The sequence below is a fragment of the Pleuronectes platessa genome, chromosome 23 (assembly GCF_947347685.1).
Source record: "Pleuronectes platessa chromosome 23, fPlePla1.1, whole genome shotgun sequence".
Lineage (NCBI taxonomy): Eukaryota > Metazoa > Chordata > Actinopteri > Pleuronectiformes > Pleuronectidae > Pleuronectes > Pleuronectes platessa.
Window position 1 is genome coordinate 6159761 of NC_070648.1, and position 23770 is coordinate 6183530.

General features: G+C 41.4%; 1 protein-coding gene across 4 annotated transcripts in view; it reads left to right on the forward strand.

The window, feature by feature from the left end:
- LOC128430216 (glucosidase 2 subunit beta) overlaps nucleotides 1–23770 on the forward strand; it is a 126191-nt gene that overhangs the window by 12667 nt on the left and 89754 nt on the right. For all 4 annotated transcript variants that reach the window (XR_008333975.1, XR_008333976.1, XR_008333977.1 and 1 more), the window contains exons 7-9: nucleotides 4027–4093; nucleotides 9051–9129; nucleotides 23323–23409. Coding sequence is in view for 1 of the 4 variants with exons in the window: in XM_053416209.1 (XP_053272184.1) it covers nucleotides 4027–4093; nucleotides 9051–9129; nucleotides 23323–23409 (233 nt within the window). In the remaining 3 variants the exon portion in view is untranslated. The remainder of the gene's footprint in view (nucleotides 1–4026; nucleotides 4094–9050; nucleotides 9130–23322; nucleotides 23410–23770) is intronic.

Below are 23770 nucleotides of genomic sequence, written 5' to 3' on the forward strand. Positions count from 1 at the left end.
GAAAGGCCAGAAGAACAAGCAGCTGAGCCGGCAAAGTAGAACTCAACCGTCTTTGCCTTTACTGCGGCTGTCGCTCAAACGTGTCTCCAGGGCTTCACGCACACTTATTGAGAAGTCTTAAAGGGCCAGGTCACTTGTGTACTCAAAGAAAATTAGTTTATGTTGCAGTGTGTGTGCCACAGTCAAGAATGTTGTAGACAAATTGAGCTGTACCCTGTCCTTCTGTTAGCCGTGTGGTGGACTTCATTCATCTACATTTTGCTAAGCATGCTGGGAAATCTGTAGCATCATGTGTGTCTGTTTTTTTTTTTTAAACATCCCCTCCTTATGCTGTCCTTGATAAGCTTTGGGTTCACATAAAGGTTTCTTCCTTTTCTAACGATGTTTACTCGATATGATCCCTTCATCTGCAACGTATGTTACGTCTGGCACCCACTTTAATGGTTCGCCCCAATATGCAAACCTGCATCGTCTCCGAGTTCATCCACAGTTTGAGGGGATTTCCGCAAGTTCACCGCTAATCCGGCGGTTGACCTGATTTCTCCAGCGGACCGTCTTTGCAAACCACTACTCGTGTTTTTCCAAAGGTGCATGAGTGCAGTTATAGGCAGCCCACCGCACGAGTTAATGCTGCAGCTGTCAGACCAGCTTAGTTTGTCATCAAGGATAAAGCTGCATAAATAGTTTTTCATGTTTCCTAGTCCTTGTAAATATACATTTTTGTCAGCGTGGCATTTGTCAAATCTTTTCACAATACATTTTTGTCAAATATGGAAATAATTCATGGTTCTGCAATTCAAGAGTTAAGTTAGTATATTTCAGCTTTAATTCCATCCAGTCTGGACATGACTCTATCACGAGATAATTCACATTTCTTTTTCTTGATTAAAATAGTTTGCTGACTTTATGTATTATAACTTCTGATGACTAAAATCCCCATTTTGTGGATAGCTCGGATTCAACAAAAGCATTAGCCAGTGACTATTTAAGTACAGATGTGAACATTTCTGTTAATATACACATTTATTTCTATAAATATATTAATAGCACATATGTTTGCTGGAAAAACAACAAGCTATTTGTCAATTATTAAATGGATGATTAAACAACTGATAAATGAACAATCACTGGGGCTGCTGATTTTGCCTTCATGTTTTATAATGACATTTTCCAAGGATACAACAATACCATTTTTGGTGGATTTTTGTTTTGTTATTAACGATCCATAAAACCACTAAAAACACCCACCTTGTCCTCGTCGAATAGTTTTATTACCATATATAGTTAATTAATGAATAAGAAAACCATAATAATTTAGTCTGGGGGTGTGTGGTAACTGTAATCCTCAGAGAATAACAGAGGCTTCTGTTACCCTGTAATATTTAAACCCCAGTGAGATGATTTTAGTTTTTATAATGTTATACAGAGTTATTTATTTGGCCATCAGAAGAACTGCAGAAGTATTTCTCAATAAAAGTAGGAGCTACAAAAACACAAAACATCTTGACGCCGACATCTGCCGCCTGTCTTTATTACTTTGGTAACAAAATCTAAACAGGGTAAAAGGTTTCACATTTAAATTCTTTGGAATGACTAAAGAGTTTTGTTACTTGATTGTTCCAGCAATGTGGTCAGATCTCAATGTGCACATTCTGTAGCTGGATGTGGTGAACTTACTGGGTCTTTGCTAAGTGTCTTCAGATGTCTTGGGCAGTTATAAAGTTGAGTCTTTATTTTAATATTTTCATCTGGGTCAATGGCACAATGGATTATAAAGGCAATAGAATGAAATGTTAAAGTCACGCAGTCCCACAGGGTGTCTATAGGGCCAGCTACTGTAAATAGGGCAAAACTATAATTAAAAGCACAACAGTAATTTTAGCATCTGTGTGAATTGTATTTCATCATTGAGGACATATTTTGCACAAGGCTGTATAGATATCAAATACACATACAATATGCAGTGAAGAAACACAATATTTTAGGACTGCGGTCGAAATTACCCTGCAGGATTATCTGGATCCATGAAATTCATGTTGCTGCAGCCTTAATATATTTCTCTCAATAAAGCGAGATGTTGATGGTCATTGACTCTCAATCCTTGTTTTTTTCACTGCACATTAATTCTGTCATATCAGCTGTAGGTTGTTTCAAAAATCACAAGTAGGGACCTTGAGTCGAGAGCTGAGAATAAGGCATTTGGCTCATTCCCCCCGTAATCACAACTCTGATGAATATATTCAAATTAGTAAATCATTGATCAAATGCACCATTTAGGTTCAAATAAACCTTATTTGCACGATCCATCTTTTTTGTTCTTCACAGTGTCTCCTCGTCTCCGCGAGGTAAAAGTTGAATGCAACACCTGCAGCTCGTGATCCATTTCTATTTCCAGGCATTTATTTCTTTCCCACCCTCACAGAAGTAATTTCCTGCCGGGAAATATTGCTCGTAGTGTATGAAAGCAAGCAGAATGTGTGTTTTGTTAGCCTTGGAGTGCAGAGCCCACAATAACAAAGAAAGTTTCTTTTTTTTTATATGTGGATAACATGGTCTGCAGCCCAAGCAAAGATCTGCAGTCTCCTGCTGATATGTTCCATTTTCTCTGTTCTCTTTGTGCCTGTCTTTATTTTATGAGTGTGCTGCGCTATCGCCAGGGCAACATGGGCGGATGAGCGATGGTGTCCATTAGTAAACATAGCCCCCTATATGTGCCACCGGCCTAAAGAGCCAATGTCTTGAACCTCCTTTCTCTCTCTCCTCTTCTCCTCCACACTCCCACTCTCTCCCCACTTGTTTTCTTCCCCACTCCTCTTACCTCTCATTCCCCCTCCACCACCACTCCATATTTTCATCCTCTGCCCTCCTCTCCTCCCTTCTCCATCCATCCTCCTTATGGTTGTTTTTCATAGCTACAGCTCTGCAGCGGAGGGAGGGATGAGACCATTTCTCTTCCCCCGCCATGTGCTGGGGTTTTTTGCGAGACGGGCGACTAGAGGATGGGTTGAGAATGTCAAGCATTCGGTTGGGAATAGACCGCGGTTCAAACAAAAGAATAAGCCACTAATATGACAGATGTTGTGTGTATTGCAGGAGGATATTAGCAAACTTTTTTTTTTCTCTCGGTCGAATCACCAACAATCGAGAGGAGTCTGACTTCTCTGTAGATATTTGCTGCTTTCAGAAATGTCAAGGGTGAATCTTTTTAAACCTAAATAAACGAAATAAATATTGATTTAGAGATCATTTGGACTGATTTCACGAACTGGGGGTTATATATTTTTTCTGTTTCTCCTTTACACCAGTGCAGCTCACACTCTGGCTCTCTACTGTACACTGGGGGGGAAAGAAATGCTAAATTCACAATTAGCCTTTTCTGTAATTAGTACGGTGAGGTAATTGCGGCGGATGTGCAATTAGCATTATGTAAAGTGCTTTTCCCCAGACTTCGAGGCCAATCAGTTTGCCCCTTTACATTCAGCGTTCTCCTGATGATGTGGGAGATGCCTGGCGTCGAACATAAGAGAACTTCCTCTTCCCTCCCACTCGAATGAATGCAATTCAAAAAAAGAATCAGCTGGGGTCACATGTGCGCTGAAAAAAAAAGGGGGGGGGTTGAGGAAGTTTATGCATCTAATTTTTTTCATCTGCCTGCGAATATGAATGGAGAAGAGGGAAATCGCTGTCATAGCAGCCGTTACAGCACAAAGCCTCCTGATTGCATTCTGGACCCTGACATGCTTTTTTTTTTTCCTACAGGGAAACCAAATGTTCTTGCACAGCGTGACTGACTCATTGCCTGATTGCCCAAGAACCTCCACCCCCCCACCCCCCTCCCCCATGTTTAAAATCCAACTCCAGCTCTGTTCTCCTCTCATACCCGAGCCTCTGAGTTTGCATTCAGATGGATTGGTGTGTTTTTTTTTTTTAAGGAAACATATTCCCTCTTTGTCAACGGAGTTCATGCTATTAATCTCTTATGTATTAAGTTATTTTGCATTAACCCACATGTTCTTTTGTCTTTAGGTCTCAAAAATCAGAACGGCACAGTAACCAGCATGTTCCAGTTACTGGACACCAATAAAGACGGCAGGTAAATAACATGCTGATCATTTCATCTACTAGTTTTTAGATCAACGTTTTGCCCTGTGCTTTTGACTTTTTTCCCTAAATTTGTTCTCAAAATGTTCTCAAAATTGAGTTTTAAATGAAAACGTCACTGGCAAAGTTTTAGGATGATGAGGATCTGCTGCTTTGTTTTGGGGCCACCACTGTTATTTTTATCCTGAAACATTTCTTCCCTCAGGATCTCGCTCTTGCCAGGCTGTAAATGCTTCTGTCACAGGATTTAGATCACGATGAAATCCAATACAGAAGAAATTCTTAAAGCGCCCTTTGGGTGTTCACCTCCTTATGTGCAGTTTTAAACAGTGGGCATAACGACTGAGAAAAGAGAATCAAGGTCATAGGTTTCAAATCTAACTTCATATTTCAGCGGTACCTCTTTTCCTCGACAAATGATCTCCCCAACATTGGTATTCAATTCATTCGACAACTGAGCAGCCTCCATTAACCGCTGAATGCTGAAGTCAGGCACATTTTTGTGTTCAAATGTCGCAACTATGGCTGAAATTGTTAAATCTCGAATCCTATTTAGGATCAAATCAAATGTGATGAAATACAAGCGAACACAAAAACTAAGCTTGTAGGAGCTGAGTCTCGAAACCAAGGCCACGTCCTCAGTTTCTATCACTGAGATATTTGGTAGAACTGTTAGCCTTGTCTTATTTTGAAAACTCTGGGGTTGCGATTTAGTATGAATAGGCAAAAACACTTACTGTCAGTAACAGTTCCTCCTCCTCATCGGTCCAAGAAAATCAATCTCCCCCCCCCCCCCCTCTATCTTTTTACCTTTGCTGTTCCACGGTTGTAGTATTTTCTGTAACCAAGCAACCAACTGCAGAGTCGTCAATTTGCTTCCTGTTCACACCAGCACCCACATGATATACGATTTTCCGGTGCGTTAGTATGGACGGGGATTATAAATGATGTGGAGCTAAAACACTTGAGGACAGAGATTATTTTTACCAGTACTGATGAAGCTTTAAATGTATGTAAATGTTTTGAATGAGTTTTCATTTACAGACTCCACTTATTATTTAAAAGATGCAAATCCTAAAAAAAATCACACTTCCTATAGGCGAGTTATCTGGTTTTACAGACACCACTGTACACTAAAGCTCTGTGTAACACCCTAAGGAATCACTGTGCTGTCTGTCAGTGTGGATAAGTGGAGTTTCAGGGAATATTACTGTGTCAGGTGGGGCCACAGAGTCACAGACGTCATGTTCACTGACTCTCAAAGTCGAAAAAATACAGCTAATGCAGCAAAGTGGAACAAAAACACAACAGAGGGAGGACAGTAAGATAAAGAAGATCCTCACTGCTGGGTTAAAATCACCTTTTTGCTTTCACATCTCGTCTCTTTGTTCCTGCTATGATATAAAGCGAGTACCTGATTCACATCAGTATGCTTATGGACTACGTCTGTTAGTTCCACCTTCTGAGTTTAGTGTACACGTTTCATTCCCTGAAACTCCTACACCTTTTTTGTTCTTCAGCAAAATTAAAACAGTCACTGCCAAATTTGCTTTGTTTAATCTTCACATCCCAGCGGCCCCACTTGTGGCCCCCCTGCCCAAACACCCAGCTTCCCCTCTGCCCCCCCCCCAGCTGACTAACTTGCTGTCGCGAGCATTGTTTAACCACTGCTACCTTTTCTTTTAAAAAGAGAAAGGCATCTGTTCTGCTTTTCCAGCAAAAGGTGTGTCCATTTTCTGGTGACTTGCAGAAAAAACCGCTGCACATGATATATAAAATGACTATGTGCCCCTTCATGCTTTTTCTCCTCCACCATCGCGGCCTCACATTCCTCACCTTCCCCACGCCATGCCTGGAAAGAAGAAAAAAAAAATCAATCCTGCTTAAGCTAACTGGGCGTATTCTCCTGGAAAGGAAGCAGGGCCGGGCATAGCAAACTGAAAGCGCTATAAAACATATGGCTGCATCGAGGACAAAGTGCTTGTGCAGCGTTTTTTTTTTCTTCCCAGAGAGCGCTATGTGCCCACTTATGCATTCCTGCGTCTGGATGTCTACCATTATTCAGCCCTTCTGCTCCCCCCCTCCCCTCCAATCCCTTCCCCTACCCTGCCCAGCCCTGCCTCCATCCATCCTCTCGATCCCCTCCATCCCATACGCTGTCTCTGCGCTTAAACAAACACATTACTAAGCGGAAATATCTGCAAGTGCCGCTTATTTCTGCCCGGCCATTGTTTCAGTCCTGTCAGTCAATAGGATCCGGTGAGCTGGCTATCTTGAGGCAGGACATGTATTGATGCCCTGTTGAATAAAGCAGGAGTCGGAGACTTTGTATATGTATGCTACATCACCATTTTTTCCTGTAAGGCTCTGCGGCTCACACGCCCAGGTGTCAAGCTTGATTTAGTCGCCGTGATGACAAATGCAAAGTTGAAAGTCGGCGGTATACCTGCTCGCTCGCACATTGCCCGGCGATTTTGCTGACTTTGAATAGATTAGCATGCTCAGAGCAGACTCTTTATCTGGTAAAAAAAAAGACTCAAGGCTTTGTCCCTAATGACACTTAGCAAAACACTACCCCCGTTCTTAATCCACTCGATTGGAATTGCTAATTATCTTTTATGCAGATTTTCAGATAATTGTTCTATCGTTTACAGTACACTGTGAGCCACACACACTTTTGTGTCCACTTAGCCAACAATCATGTTGTTTTTTAATAATTGAATCGGTTATTTTGGGGGAAGTTTGAATCAATACTTCCACATCAATTTTTTTTTAATAAAAACTTTTGTGGTGTGTCCTCTCAAACAGTTCTACAATATACTGTAACTTGTTTATGGTTTACGAGCTGGATGTTGTGTTCAGAGGTTTTTCTAAACAGTCTATTGTGCAGAGTGAAGTATGTGTTCATCCTACCTGGTTTATCTGCTATGAAGATTTCATTGACAATGTTTTTCTTAATATAAAACTGAATTTCCCTGAATATCTTAGTCAGTCCGATATGGTGGAATAAACTAAATCGAATTATCAAATCATCTGGCAGCGAATTTGACCTGCGGTTTGACCCAGTTTCCGACTGCTGTAGTTTATCTGAACACGTAGAGGTGGACATGTCTTGCTTGGTCCACCGACTGAAGTCACACTGAGCTGGTTGCCTCTATATTCCAATTTGATTTTAATTAACGTATCGCATGTTATAGTCAAACCATCTTCAGCCCCTCACTACCCTGGGCCGTTATCAATACACATGCCAAGTGTGAAGCTGATAAGAACGACAGTTCGCAAATGGTTTTCATTCCACACACAGACAGACGATTGTGGAATTAGGTCGCATATCAATGCGGATGTTGTCGTGATTTACGTGTTACACATGGGAAGTGGACATGAAAGTTTCTTCCTGTATGAAAAACATCTCTCCCACACCTTGGTCATTAAGGTAGCTTGCGGACTTCCTCACCGTTATTTCATCCCGAGCCACACACAAGTGCGGCCCACTGTGCCAGCTGGCAGGCAGTTGGCAGCCCAGTGCAGGATTAACTGGTACCAGTGTGCCGGCCTATAAATAGAGTCTACCAACTGCTTCAGGAAATGAACCATGATGGAGCCTCCCAAAGGCCCATGAACAGGTTGTGCTTTTTATCCCCTCCCCTCTGTCCAGATTTATCAGTGCAGTGAGAACGAGCAATGTTCATATCTCTCTCTCTCTCTCTCTCTCCCCCCCCCCTTGCCCCCTCCCTCCCTCCACCTCTCTCTCCCTCCCTCTACATCTCCCTCTCTCCCTCTGCCTCTCCCCCTCTCTCTCTCTGTGAAACCTACTGTAGGTGTTTATGCTAAGCACCTGCTCTCACGATCTATCCTTGTATAAATGCCCATTGTATTTGGGGCCCAAATCCACTTTTCTTCGTACGAGTTTCTCAGCGCTGCTTCTCTCTGCCGACTCACAATGGAGAGAGGCATTGTTTTTTTCCCCACAGCACTTACCCTGCAGCATTGATCCTCTGTAGTGGAACAAGCTATTCGCTTTGTATGTTTGCCTGCACATCCGCTTTTGATGGACTCCCGGGATTGATCTGGGCTATGCAGTCATTACCTCAGCTCAGTAGTGTGAGTTTAGGTGGAACCTCTGGAAGAAAGACACCAGCAGGGAAGAATGGCGGAAGAAAAGATCTAAGTGTTGTGGGATAAGAGGTGGCATGTGTGATTTAGATTGTACAGCGTTGTGTCCCATAGCACTCAATGAGATTGGCTAAAAGGAGAGAGGACCAGACTCAAAGCTGAATAAACCCAATCTGGAGAATACAATGACACAAAAAGTGTTAAACTTACCATCAGGTGAAAAACAAGTCTGATACCTCCAAACAGGATGTGTGACCAAAATGTTGTGTTTCATGAAACCAAAACATAATTAACTCACTGAATCAAAATTATTTAAGTGCCCCTACAGAGAGACAGATTAAAATGTCTTGTGAGCTTTCAGGTGCCCTGGCAAACACACAGTACATCATGAAACCCTGTGAAGGCCTCGGTGTGAGCCCCGTGACAGCAAATTATTTTAATGAAGGAGCAACAAAAAAACAAAACCTGATATTTTGTAGCATTGCACCAAATTAACTAAACACCTTTAAGTAGAGATCTAGCTCTATTACTGTTAAGAGCCTCCATTGTGATTCACTAAACAGAACAAAGGCCAGCAGAATGCAGCTCCTGTCATTTTGATAGCTGTGCGATGTGGAATCTTGAGGCGTGTCCTTTTACACAGACATTGATCCGGATATGTGACGACCTCAGCTACTGGCTTAAAGGCGGTTTCATTGTTTATCGAATAGCAGGGCTAATTTCGTGTTCATAGCTTTTATGCAGAAAGGCAATAAAAGCACAATATTCCTGTCCTTGTTCAAACCAACTCACACTATTGTCATCTGCATCTTTGTTTTCTTTCTCTTTCACAACAGTATAACAGTGGATGAAGTCCAGGCTAAAGTGGCACTCATCCATGACGAGGAGCGGATTCTTTCGGAGGATGAAGCAGAGGTAAGTTCTTTCAAACGGATGTTACTCAAACAGGAGGGAACGGTTAATTTATTGGGGATTATTTTCAGCACCATTGCATTTGGTGCACTTCAGAGTATATATGCTATCAGGACAATGGGCTGCCTATTGCATGCCACCATTGCGATTCATCCATACCATGCAGCACATCATATAAGTAGAATATCATAGGACTTCTACAGCTAATAAAATACACACTATTGCTGATATAAAACATCTATGAACACCCACTTCCCCTGTTTTGTGATTTCTGTATCGAGTATCTATCTTTCTGGTTTTGCTGTTTTCTCTTCTCGCACAACAGGGTCCCTTCCATATTCATTTGAATTCTGAGCAGTACGACCACAACAGTGATTTTTTTTTTCCTTTCCCTCAAGCTGCATTGTGGGAGAACGGCGCTGTCTGTTTCACTTTAAAATTGTTGAGCCTCGCTCTTACCAGGCAGCAGATATCAAGATCTCCGGCTGTAAACAAAATGGCTAGTGCTCAATTTTTCCTCTCACTCTTCCTCCTCTTCTCCTCATTCCTTTTTCTAGCCATTGGTATGAGCAATCATACCCTCACAAAGCAAAGAATGAAAATAACAGCTGCTAGGTTAGAGCAGGGAATTTCAGAGATGGTTTTAAATCAACTGAATCTATGGAGCAGAGAAGAGTAGTAGAAATGACCTCCACTCTTGTACGTGTGCATTTTGCAAAGACTTAGGAATTTTAACCCATGTAAAATGTTCAGTTAGAAATAGTTTTGGATGTTGTGGTTTTAGTAAAAAACTAAAGAACTTGAGCCGCACCAAAGCTGTAACCAACATGAAAGGGATGTGGGGGGGAAAGAAAATCAGTGCTCATTTGTTATTTCAAACGGGGAGGCATTCCTAATGAATTCAACTGCATCTGAGGAGGATGAATCGGCATCATGAATATTCATGAATATGAAAATATGCACTTAACTGCAACCACAACAAACGGTGATCAAGCTGGGCAAATTAAACAGGGTGCCAATGACAGTAGTTAACAGGCAACTTGCATTAGAACTGACAAGCGGCTGCGTGTGCAGCACTTTAATCAGGGTCCAGGGGCAGCCACAGTTGTACCACAGAAGAAGTAGTTAATTCCATGTGTTGGGAAGGATTAAGTGATTTTGTTTTGTAACAGTCGATTACCTTTTGTCATCGCCTCCTTAGCGTTTCTATCATGCAAGTACAGTGTCTGGCAACTTCAACATTGTAATGCTGTGGCTGTATCATGCCAGAGTATAAGGGTTACTTAAAGGCTTCATGTTGCAAGAAGAGAGTCGTAGTATTGCGAGAATAAAGTTATATCGTAACATTGTGACTTAATGCATGCAATATTATGACTTCTCAATTACGATTTTAGTCTCACTGTTTTGTTGGTTAATTCCGACTTTATTCTTGTAATTCTTGTAACGACTTTACTATAGTAAAACAATGACTTTATTCTCATATTTTATGACACTAATCCCACTTAATTTTGACTTTATTCCCATTTTGTTACTTCTTCTCAATTGTGACATAGTTCTTAACATCGCTGGATTTCCTTTTTGTCAATATGTCCATAATACTCCGTCCCACTCTGTAGAGACCCTAAATATGTGTAAATCCTTTCAGTTGGAAGATTTAATACCAAAGCTGTTGAACATTACGGACACACTGGGTCTCCACTCTGTTTCCTTTGGTGGGCAGGAAAGAAAGTAGTTCTTTCCTCAAATGTGCTTATTTGTAATATCTGAAGAGCTTGATTACTTTACTTCGGTCCCACTCGCGAGTAAATCTATTTTTTTGCGCGCTTATTCAATTTGTGTCATTTTCGCACCTTTTTTATTAGTTTCCCTTCTTCTTTTTCCTTTCTCTTAAGAAGCCTTGGCCTCCACAGAAAATTCAGTTTCCACTTCACCGGCCCGGATAATTCAAGAACAGAGAGGATTTTCAGGAGAACAATTTGATGATCAAAGGAGGCACTCCACTCGGGAGGGAAAATGGATATTCTGAAGTGGCGCTCCCTCAGTATTCTATCATTATGTTATAGTCCTCCATTCCTGTAGAAACCACTGTAAATGTAGAGTCAAGTTCACTCACATTTAGAAGATAATAATCGGCATCCACGAAGAATGTCTCGTCTCTGTCAAGTAAAATAAATAAATAGTGCCAATAGACCTTTTTCAGTATGTTAAACACAGACCTGAATACATATCATTTCAGTGCCCAAACCACAACAGTTGCACTAAATCAGCATCCTGCAACGAGCGGCCTGTCCTCTCTCTTGATATTAACCATAGGACAAAACATCCCCAGAAGCAGTGACGTGTGACCGAGCTCGGACTGCAGCGATGAACAGAGCTGCAGGAAATTGCCTTTTCTCAAGAAATAGGCATTTGTGCAGAGGTGAATTTCACTTATCCATCTACTACCCACCCGCCTCCCTTCCTTCAAAGCCCCTTACTCAGTCTACCAGAAAGGAAAAGAGCCTGAGCATAGAATATGTTTTTCTCTTCACCAAGAGAATGCAAGAAATCCCCTGATTAAAAAGAAAAAAGGCCACCATATCTTTTCTTATCGACACCGAGAGGTGCAAGAACATTGGGTGTTCCAGCAACTCTCAGCAAGAGAAGTTTGGGGGGAATTTCACTTTTCTAAAAGTGTGCAGATGAACAACATTGCTGTAGGTGCATGAACGGTTGGGAATTCTCAATAACAGCTTGCTGGTGGGTATGAAATTATTGCTTGTTTCACAGTTTAATAATATTGGCTATACCCGAGGGGTTCCTATACACAGTAGAGGAGCTGACATTGGTTGGTAACAAGGCAGAAATGAAGACGGCGGAGCTGCTGTAGTGCAGTTGGGAGGTAGTGGTGCATGGACAAAGGGAAAAAACAGAACCATGAAGATCTCATTATAATTAATTTTTTGGCATCTTACAAACTACCTTCATGAAATCCTGTTAATGTTATAGCACCGGTATGACTCCTATATCAAACTAAATCCTATTTTTCCATAATTTGATAGAAAAGGAAACTGTTGAAGTCACATTTCTTATTTGAATCCAGTTGTTGGATAACCCCGTGCTGTGAAACACATCTGTTTTTACGCTGTGTGGCCATTATTATTATTTTGAAATGATCCCCTGGGTTTGTAGATACTATAATAATAATGGCCAAGAAGCAAACAGACCAGTTTTGACTTCACCTCTGTCTTTTGCGACTACCCTCAATTTCTGTCAAGATATATTCACAACATCCGTACACAGAATTCAAATATGCGGCCGCCTGTTGCTGCCCCCCCGCCCACCCTGAGTCACTGCCAGGCAAGGTCAGCGACTCTGCCTGGCTCTTCACACCATCTGTTTGAGCTGGTTGACATTTGGCCCTTGCCAACGGTGAAATCTCACTTTCGAGGGTGGGGGGGCGGAGGTATTGGCATTTTTCTTTTTTGGATGACAAGAGGGTGGCTTTTTTTTTCTTTCTCAAAGGCAAGAAATAAGATGTTGACTTAAGGTGCAGGATATTAGTGAAGAGAGAGTTGGAGTGATTTAGATTTGAAAATTGTGTTGTGGCTTGTTATTTTATTTATTTTTTACTCGCCAGCCTCCAGAAGGGGGCAGCAGGCCTCTAAGTTGAATGCGAGCTAATGGAGGGAAAAAAATGGAAAGTCACATTCACAGGTCATTTAATCTCTTTGTTTTGTCATGGGCAGGGCCTCTGGAGCTGCCTTCCTGCCTCGCCCCCTCAAACGAGAAAGAGAGAGAGATCCCTCCTCAGAAATGAACAATACTCATCTGCTGCCAAGAATTTCCTTTTTCCTGCATTTGTAGAGCGGCTTCGAAAGCTCGCAGTGACTCTAGGATTTAATGTGTGTGTTCCGAGGAGACTTCTGGGGTCTGCACGTGACTACCAGAACAGATTCTTTTTTATTATTTAACTATCTGAAATGACTTCTTTTATTTTTGGGGGGAAAGCACTGTACACTCTTGCGTCACCAAGAGCAACCTAGAAGTTTCAAATCTGCAGACCTAAGCTGTACTTAGGATTCCAGTCTTATTTAACTGACTGTATGAAATGGATGTAGGCCACGATGTTTCTTTATAGCTTCTGCACAGGCTTGCACATTGCACGCTGTGTTTGTTTGCGGGTTTATGCTATGGTTAAGGTAAACTGTACACCAGCTTACACCTCACTAACCAATGTTGGAGTGAGGCTTGTGTGCAGGCGAGCCGAAACGTGGTATTGAACACTAGCAGCCATATATTCCAACAAGATTATAGTCTTGTGTTAAAAGCCTGCTGGGTGTATAAGGTGTAGATGGTAAAAGAGGCGTTGCACCCCCCCCCCCAAGCACCTCAAGGCCCATAACACGCATCATGTTTTTGCTTCCCAGTGCTTTCAAGTTATATAATGTGAAATGACAGGCTGAAACCAGAGGTGGAGTGATATGCGGTTTTGTCGAGGCGGCGTACAGAAAAACTGACCTGCAAAAAAACGCTGTAATGTGTCATGTTCTTTTGAGACGGGAGGACAGTGAAGGGAGGTGGAGGAGGATGATAGGTGGGGTGGGGGTGCAGCGAATGATTTGGGTGGTATCTGTGAAAGACTTTTTCTTTTTATTTGTTTCATGCTGCACACCTGACGCTCCTCAATCTCTTGCCTTGCTCTTCCTCCTTTCCTCCGCGCCTCTAATCTTCCCCGCACTCATCTCTTGTTACGTAACCGCCGAGATTGGATGCGCTCGGGGTCGCGCGGGTGGCACAGGTAATGGAACCAGTGGGAGGTCAAAGGCAAGTGGAGGGAAGGAGCTGAGCGAAGAGGCATTGTCTTCTGCTCCTCCAACAAGTCCTGACAGAGGTGTCTCATATCCAGAGGTGTCTACTTGATCTATCTGTATGACTGTTGTTTATTTTATTTTCACACATAATTTGACTTGAAACAACAAAAAATACCAAAATAGAATATGTTTTAGGATCAAAACACAGCGTCAGACCTTTTGTGAAGTTGAATCACATCGCTGTGTTTGCATCGCTTTGACTCCATCGCTGAAAAAAAAATTCTGTCTTACAAGCTGTACTAACAAAAAAGCCTTAAAGCAAGCTTAAGGCAATCGTTTGCCTTCTTATCAGTTTCAACCACTTGACAAATACTATTGATGTTGCACCCGTGTAAGTGCAGCTCCTGAGAACAGGGTACACACTGTGCAACGGGACAATCTATGCTTCTGCTTCCCAAGTGAATGCATTGATCAGCGATCTTACACTGTATCACCAGAACAGAAAGCATGTTTGAGCAGTGGGAGAAAATCTCTGGAACATTTTAGACAGATTATTCTTTACTTATGCTAATGGCAATACGTTGCTTATTTTATCTACATGCATTTTCTACAGTGTTGTTGGATTGGGTGATGATACAGTTACAGTCAGTACCACAAGAATAATTTCAAAATCCTTAAGATTTCAGTCCTCGCTTCTTTTGGTAACAGCTGTGGTAACTTATGGTAACAGCAAATGTGCTTTGATTCTGCAGCAAATGCTTGTCGACCAGTATCTGCTGTGTTTCCTGACACGCCAACAGCAGCAGCCAAACAAACTCACTTTTCAAAATGTAAAGTCAGTCATATATATTTGCAATTGCAATTTGATATAATGCTGCAGTCAGTGAAGCAAGTATCCCACTCACAGAAAAGGTCAGTACCACGAGCAGGGGGTGAGTTTGTTTGCAGAGAAGTTGTAGGCGTCTTGTTTTGGTGACAAATGCATTTTATCATTTCCTGTGACTGCTTCACAATAAGAGACCTCTGTTTCTTTAGGAGAGTGATGTGGATGTGACAGTAACTTGGATTATATGCAGACCTTTCGTTTGAATCCCTCATGAATAGGAAGGTCATGTCAGTACAGGGCAGCAAAGGCTGACTCAACAAGTAAATATATCATATACAAGACGTAATTAAAGTTTATAAACACATCTAAAGGTAATTCATTTTGAAAACAAACTTCTTAACAACAATAGCAAGCAATTGTTATATTTTTACAATTGCTTTTTGTCCAGGCCTTCAGTATAATTACATCTTTCTTTTGTCTAAAACATCACACTTACATTAAATCATAACTTTAATGGCATTTGTCTGCAGATTTCAGGATTTTCTTTGAATATCAAGTCACATCAAACATCCTCTGACCCACTGTGGCTCCTGAAAGAACATCTTGTTGAAGACCCTGATGTCCTTTGTGGGGGAAACGCTTGATGTGTTTTGTGTTTCCATGGTGACCCCGCCGCACATCACATAAGACAATAATGAAAGCTCTTAAAGGCCGCGGGGGCACCACAATAGTGCACGTCCTCGCCGTTTCAGCTACTGTGGCACTTGGAGGAGTTACACAACATGACGTTCACCCTGAGAATGTTTCTTCCCCCCCATCATCTGTGGGCTTTTGAGACCGGCAAAGATTGGGCTTGCTAGCAAAGGGATGACACACGGAATGACAAAACTCCTGTGTCTGTCTGTCAGGCTTGGTCTTTATCCGACTGACATTTGCTGGCTCAGGCTCATCCAGGCTCTGGAGAAGCCAGGGATAAGAGTCAGACACAGATGGCTTTTGCCTTGCAATTCAGTCTAGCACAAAATTCAGAAGAGAGGGGGAAACAGTTTTTTTCCCCAAGTCTTCATCCTGTTTTTACAGACTCTGAAATATAATTGCCTCTACAAAGTATGAGAAACCAGAGTCTTCTCATACTGCGCCAGTGTGTTATTGTGTTTTGTTATATGCTGTCGTGCAGCGCTTTATATATTTTTTGTCTGTGCTGACCCAACCTATTGGCGTTTCAGGCTTGATAGGGCTGTTACTTCAGCAGAGACATTTCTTGTCCTCCGAGCAATTCAAAAGAACAATGCGACAATGTCTTGTGCCATTTAAAAAGCTGATGAGCCAAAGCCAGCATGAAGGAGGAGAGGGGAGGTGTAGGTGTTAAATTGATTGGCGAGAGAAAAAAGCATCTGCTTTGCAATAGCTTAACAGTTGCCTCAGAAGCCCGCCTGCTATTGTTTCCAAACAAGAATACCCACTTCTGTATGCCGAGGAGTGTCGCCTTCAGAAGAAATGTGAGAGAGGGATAGAAATTGTTGCATAAGAAACATTTAGAGACATCTTATTCAGTATTTTTTTGCAGTTTTCCAGGATCTTGATCTAGTTTTTTTTTTTCATAGCCGCCTCATCTCCTCTTTCTCTTCTCCAGGCAGTTCAGAGTTAACACGTGGGCAGAGAACAAAAGACAAGAGATATAGGGCTGGAGTCAGCAGCTGATCCAATGACAGAAATGGCACCGAGGCGAGAGGGTCCCAGGTGTAGTCATGACTCAAGCAGCACTCGAAGATGTGGAGGGGGGGGGGGGGGGGGTGATTGAGAGGGACAAGGAGCGAAAAAGAAGCATGGGGGCTTCATGGGAGCCTGCGTCCTGTGTGACAAGCTGCCTGTCGTGTGCAGACTCCCTGACAGCAGGAAAAGCACTGAGACAGGACACCTGACCCCTCTGACCTCCACCAAAGTGAGACAAGACTCAGACTTGTGCTATTCAACAACAGTGGCATGAGTGCGCACCTCTCTAGTGTCTGCATTCATGTTCGTAAAGTCAGACACCAGAAATCATTGATGCTGATAAGAAAAGCCCCAAAACTACGAAACTGCTTTTCTGTATGCAGACATTGTTTAAATCTTTTTTAGATCGGTAGTGGCCTCTCAAATCATTTTCAGCTTTACTCCAATCTTTTCGTAGACCGTTTATAAAACTGAAGGCAAAGCATCACGATTGCCCCCTAAATATAGGTCACAAACCACGCCTTCTCCATGTTAGTGGATGGGACATGGGCCAAACCAAAGTCAAAGTACACGTCAGATATATTTCTCTCAAAGATGGTTTTGGTCATTGCGTAATTCTTATAGTTTGTCGAACCGTTCTTTTCCCACAGTTTTTATTTCTAATTCAATGCTGCACTGAGACAGTATGATTGACAGCTTAGACGGAACTCATGATTGGTTAGACACGTGTATCAGCAAGACGTAGCTGCCCCCCCGAAGGCTACCGGGCAGACCCTGGCTCCTTTTTTTCAAATAAATTATCACTGTATACTTTTTTGTTTACCAAACCCAATTGGTTTTTACGCCACGCTGAAATGTGCGCTGGATGCAATTATTCATTTTTCATTATCAGCTGGAATTAGTTGCTTTCAATGATTTTAAAAAAGAGCTAAACGGCCAGGGTTCCACTATAATGTTCCGTCGCTATTATTACGGCATTCTTTCAAGTTTAACTCGCAATGTAATGAAGCTGTCAATCACACATCAAAGGCAACACTCAGGAGAGAGTAGAATTCCATAATTGGAAACTTTCCACCATTTTCTCCCATGAATTAATATGAAAGTATACATGATAATAAGACTATTTCAACCTGCTCCCCCTGAAATTACATTTATATAAGACTAATTTGTTTTCCCAATTATCATCCGATGACAAACTGTCGCCTGAATTATGCCGGCTGGCGATGTTTTCTTCCACAGTAGGACCTGCATTCACCACATGCTAACTGTTAAGAGGTGGACAGGGAGAACTGAGCATCGTGAAGACCAGGATACGAATCCTGACTTTCACTGCGGTTAGGTATCGCCAACAAAAGCACACGAAAAGGTTACAGTCAGTGATATTTATTTATAGATTAAACCCGTAAACCTGTCGTGTGTCTCTGTTCTCGACACTGTGGCCTTTTTCGACATTACACATTCACCACAACCTTTCCCTTAACAGAACAAGGGCGGTGAGTTGCCTTAATGTCAGCCAGTATTACTTTGTGACTTTCCAGATGTTAACATCTCCTCATTATGTTGACTGAAAGATTTAATTCATGCAGCGTTACGTTTCACACATGTATTCCAAGTTAGCTACATATTGCCCTGTCAATATGTTTGTAATCAAACAAAGGTACAAGCCAAGAGGGTAGTCCACTAACCAGGAGGTTGTTGGTTCGATCCCCAGCTCCTCCAATCTGCATTCCAAAGTCTCCTTGGGAAAGGTACTGAATTGGTGACTGTGATTAATTCTAGAACTCATAATGCACTGTATAAATCCAGTTCATTTATTTAAAAAATACAAAAACAATTCAACCAAATGTTCCCTGTCAACAGTTTTCAGTTTCTATTCTTGCAACCATCATTGAGGTATAGCCTTCAGGGAAGTTATAGGACTTGGTTCGGGTTATGATTGTGGTCATCAATACATATTAGAACCCACTATTTCGTTAAAGTCTAACACAACATTTCCAGACCAATGACACAGCGTCCTCACCCTTCATTTACTCGGTGTTATAAGAGCATCAGACACCGTTTGCTTGGAGCTAAATTGTTGTGTTGTAATTTGAGACAGGATCATGTAATTGCTGTCAGCCCTGTATCCCTATTGTTGAATGTTTTATAGAAAGAAGCAGTAATCCAAGAACCTGATTGTACTCGTCTTCAGCTGCTTGTGCAAGCTCGACCTCCTGTGTTTGTGTGTGTATTTCTGCTTGTTCCGGGTGTGGTTGTGCGCCTGTGTACTAAAGTCAGGATCAGTATTGTTGTCACTCTGCCTCTCCCTCCTTCCCTCCCTGCTTTTTTCTCTTTTCTCACGCACTCTCCCTCACTCCCTCTGCAGAGTGACATTTATTAATTAAATATGGTGTACTGCCGCAGGATGTGCTTCCCTTTCCACTATCTTCAGACACTAATAATTACATTGGCATTTAGCTCCGTGATAAGCCGACCCTATGGCCTTTATGAAATGTTCCCTGGGCCCGGATACTGAGCAAAGTATAGACTGATGCGATGCTATATATCGATCCATGTGCCTGTTTTCCCTTGCTTTTATCTTAAGAGCCACTGTTCATTAACTCGGTTAAGAAATCTCACAACGACACGTGATGTTTACATCATTAAAGGCTGACACTGAGCTTTGCTTTAAACTTGCCTGCTGTATTTCTGCTCATAGGTGGATTGTGCAACTGAACGTTCAGGTGATGATGAATCTATTTCAGTTAAATGAATATCATAAGCCACTGGGAACATTTTGAGTTATGAAACATTCTACTTTTCACCATTAAATTGTGATGATTCATTTTATGGTAGACTTTTTGGAAGATTCTTTTTTATTAGAACCTAACAACATAAGGTCAGAGTCAAAAAGTGGTATTATTATAAACCTGTTGTGAGACAAAGATAGTATGTATTTTCCTAATGTTGGTGTATGTGTTGCTCCTCCAATGCATCTTATTGATTTTACTATAACATAAGGATAAAACCAAACAATATTTATGTAAATCAACTATGTGTATACGTCCACATTATATTGATATATATTGGTCTTTTGTTATATTGCTATTGATAATTAATCATTATTGATTTGCTGCCCATCCCTAAGTGAAACCTCGAATTTCTGAATCTGTAGCCAGGGAATATATGTATTCTTGCTTGACAGTTAAGTTAAGCAACTAATTGTTTGAGTACTGTTTGTTCAAAGCATTAACACTAATATTTCAGAAAATGTCAGCAATGTACTTTGCATTGATTAAATCCTTATTGGTTTAGTTCAGGGGACATTCACAGGAATTGCATGAGTCTAATTTCCGTGAATCACAGTGTGACTTCCACTGAGCTCACAGTGTTTATAACATTAACACACAAGCAGCAGTTTACCTTGATATTAAGTTTGAGTTTGCTTTACTTAATTACTTTGCTTCAGGTGGTCTAATCAGCTCAGTGCATTACAAGATTATTTTGTGGCTTATCAGCTTCAGGGATGCATCAGTTGATGCTTAAGTCACAATTACTCTAAACATACATTTAGTTTGTGAAACGCTCCCTCGTGCCAGTTACAGTTTAATAATAAGTTGTTGTACGAAAAGCCTGTCATCTCCTCCCTCAGTTATCTGGTATCATTCTCCCCTGGTTCCACTTCTACGTTCACGGACATTCAGGGAACACAAAGAAGTGTCTTTATTTTCTTCTGACAGAAATATACCTGCTGCACATTTTTACTTTGTCTTTCACTTGACTACTACTCTAAAAAGACGGTTCATTTCCTGTCCTGGCAGAAGATTACAGTAATTTCCACAGAGCTGTGTGAGGCAATCATTTAAAATTTGCATGAATAATCTCTCATCACCAAATTAAACTTGTTCTCAGATGAAATTACCCGGCGAAGGTTTCAGTGAAAGCCATCTGTGCCTCGAATCGGACCTTTGGCCCCGAGGGTGTATCGTACAGTGTGTACCATTCAGTAGCGGCTTAGATGACCAGTGTTCTTGCCATCATGGGAAATCTCCCCCTGACTTCTATTATTTTGGTCGATGTTCCCGTCCTTGTCTGTCAGAGGGCCTGAAAGAGGAGCACTTTCGTCTCTGTACAACACGCTGTGCTGCTGTGTTTGTCTCTGGGTACTTGACTGAGCAAAAGGATAAAAGACCGAACTGAATGCCAGAGATGCTTAGATGAGGCAAACCAACATTAACGGCTGAACGCTTTATTACATATGTGACTCTCTGCCCATGTATATGTGCATTCAGTATGAGCACACATGCTCTGTGTGCTTAAATACTGCGTGGGAGTTGTAATATTTTCATTCGTGTGGGTTTGTGGTAATAGCTGTCTCATCTTTTTGTTTGTGCTCTGTTTCCATATATTTGCAAGGTGATACATTTCATAACTGTGACTAGAAACCTAATATTCTCTTGCCAGGTGCATATAAGTGTTATTTGTAGAACTGTGCTTCTGGAACAAGCCGGATCTATCAAATAACATAGCACAGTATGTAACCATGTTATTTGATCGTTCCCGCTCTCCTCTCCCTCTGTAAGGCAATATCTTTGCATACTGTTCCATCAGCCCCTCGCGTAAGTTCGACTAAATCAAATGTAGAGCTTATTTGTCAGGACCGCTGGTGGATTTTTTTTTACATGGCAGGAGGCGGATCTCATAAATTGCAGTTCAAACACAGGGTACAGACTTAGAGTTCTTCCACAGCAGAGTGTATAAAAGTGCTTATACTTCTGTGACATGATTTCTATGGAAGGACAGTCTTTGCTTTAGGTTGAGAATAAACAAATTAATATCTAAATGGCAGATTTAATCACTGGTCTCCTCTTAAAGCTGCATTTATTTGTTCTTTGTGATCTATAACGGATAAAAACAGCAAATCCATATGAGAAGATGGATCCAGTAAATTATGTATTTGCTTGTTAAAAAACTTCAATCACTTGATAATTCAGTGATGATAAAACCAACTAAATAATGGTAATAATTGTTTCAGCTCTACCACAGTATCTATCTGACCAGACTTCTTCAACAAAGGTCAAAGCAACTTCGTTCTCAAACAAAACTCCCATTCAGCTCATTTCCCCCCGGTGCTCTTGGCATCTTTCTGAAAGATGTTTCAAACAAACACATTTCAGTTTGAAAAGACCAGCTAAGCACAAAAGAGCTCGCTCACGTCCAAGGTGATCCACGGCACCTGCCTTCCAGTCCAAGTGTCCAGGTCCGCAGTCATGTTTATTAGCTTAGTTTAATTGTGCATGGTATCTAAAGGTCATCGCCTGCTGCGATACATCGCTGCCAAAATGGCTTCCAGGGGACACTGTTTCAGATGAATAAACACTGAAAGCTGCACCATCTTCCACCCCTCCGTCCTCATTCTGTACCTCCCAATGTGCAGCGGCATCACATTCGGCTTTTTCAGGCCTTGCACAAGGTCCTGTGACTGATGGGCATCCACTGGTGCACACCGCCTCACTGACTTCAATTTCAGCTGGCAAAGGGCTGCAGATTAATTTGGTCGTCCGTGCCTCCCTTCCTTTTTTCCTCCAAGCAAGGGTCTATGTTTATTCAGATAGTAGGAATGATGTGTTTGTCCCTCAGTGAATTAAAACATGCAGTATATCTGTATAAGTACAGCCTTCTCCGTGATGAATGGCATTTGACTTCTATAAGCAGTAAACTTCTTCTGTTTGGCTGTAAAAGCTGATTTAATGAGAGAGTGACTGGAATAGATAAGCAGATATGGCAGCGGGGATTATTGCGAGGTGAGCTGAATGGGAGATGGATGATGCGCGGTTCATTATCAGTTATGTAATGCACTTTTTCTAAGTCCCTACCTGTGGGGCCAGCAGGCACTCAGCAATAGATGTGAGATTGTGAGCCTGTGTGCATCCTGTGATATCATTTGCTTTTGACCAGACTTGAACACTTGTGGTGCGGGTCATGTATTAGGTTGTATAAAGAATTTACCAGAGAAGAAAACACATTGTGAAGAGACAAAGCCTCTGGGCGGTTATTGGGCTCATGTTATATTTATTCTCCATTTGCACATTGCTCATAATGGAGCATTAAGGCCACTTAAATGTAGAAAAAAAACCACTAGCTTTTCTTCTTCTTCTTTGGGCAGTTTATTGGCGGGTGGCAACCAGCATCAAGGTGCATTATGGTCACCTAATGCATCTTCCTCCTCTTCTTTGTAATATTACAAGAATCAAATCATTATATCACAGGGCTAATATTTTATAGAATAAAGGCATAAGAAAGTAAGGGCGCAGTATGGCGAGAGTTTAGGCCCCTACTTATGTTAAGTTAATAAAGTTATAATATTTTGAGAATAAAGGAATACAGTTTTTAGACTTTTTTTTACATTTTGTTAAAGTAAAGACAGCATATTTTGAGAATAAGGTTGTACTATGGCGACAATGAAATTGTAATCGTTGCTAAACAATGTTAATATAATGTTAAAAGGATATAATATTGCAAAAATATAGTTGTAATATTAGACTACGCATCATTATATAAGGGAGATATCAGAAGATCAGCCTTTTGCTGACTCTCAAGAGTCAATGGGACTGGTAATTAAGATTTAGGATCCATAAGGAGTGGAAGTCTGTTGCACAACGTTCTCCTTGCTCATTATTTGTTAATTTTCTCGAAATATGTCATTTTTTTTCTCATTAAATTACATCTTTCTTCTCATAAACCCAGATTTCCCCCCCTTCAATATGGCCTCTAATACTCTACTACATATGCCATTTGAAAAAGCGATTAATTATTTTTCTGCTGCTCATTAACAATGTTAATTTTACTGTGATTTGAAAAAAGTCTTTTACTTTATTTCCTCAGGCTTTGTTGGGAGGAGACTTTCACATGGATGTCGCTGAGTTTCAACACACACTCTGGGACATCCTGACAAAAGGAGACAGTGTCAAGGTGAGATACATCATTCTTCATTTCCACCACCTGCTTCCTTCTCTGCCTTCCCCCCATTTTTCTAGCCAGCTGTATTCTTCATTCACATACTTCATTCCCTTTATATCTCCCAGAGTTTGTCCCAGTTACCCCAGAAACTGGCAAAGTAGAATTCATTGCCTCCACGTTAAATATTCACTCGGTGCAGGAACCTTGGTGACACAGAGAAGTGACTATTTGTGGATCTTACGCATGTTGGAACTTGCTTCTCCAGGAATGAGCTCAGGTGTCATTTCTCACAGATTCTTTTATACTTGTACCGATAAGAACATCTTCCGTCCCTCCACCGTTTTAGTCCTTACTTATACTCTGGTTTATGACC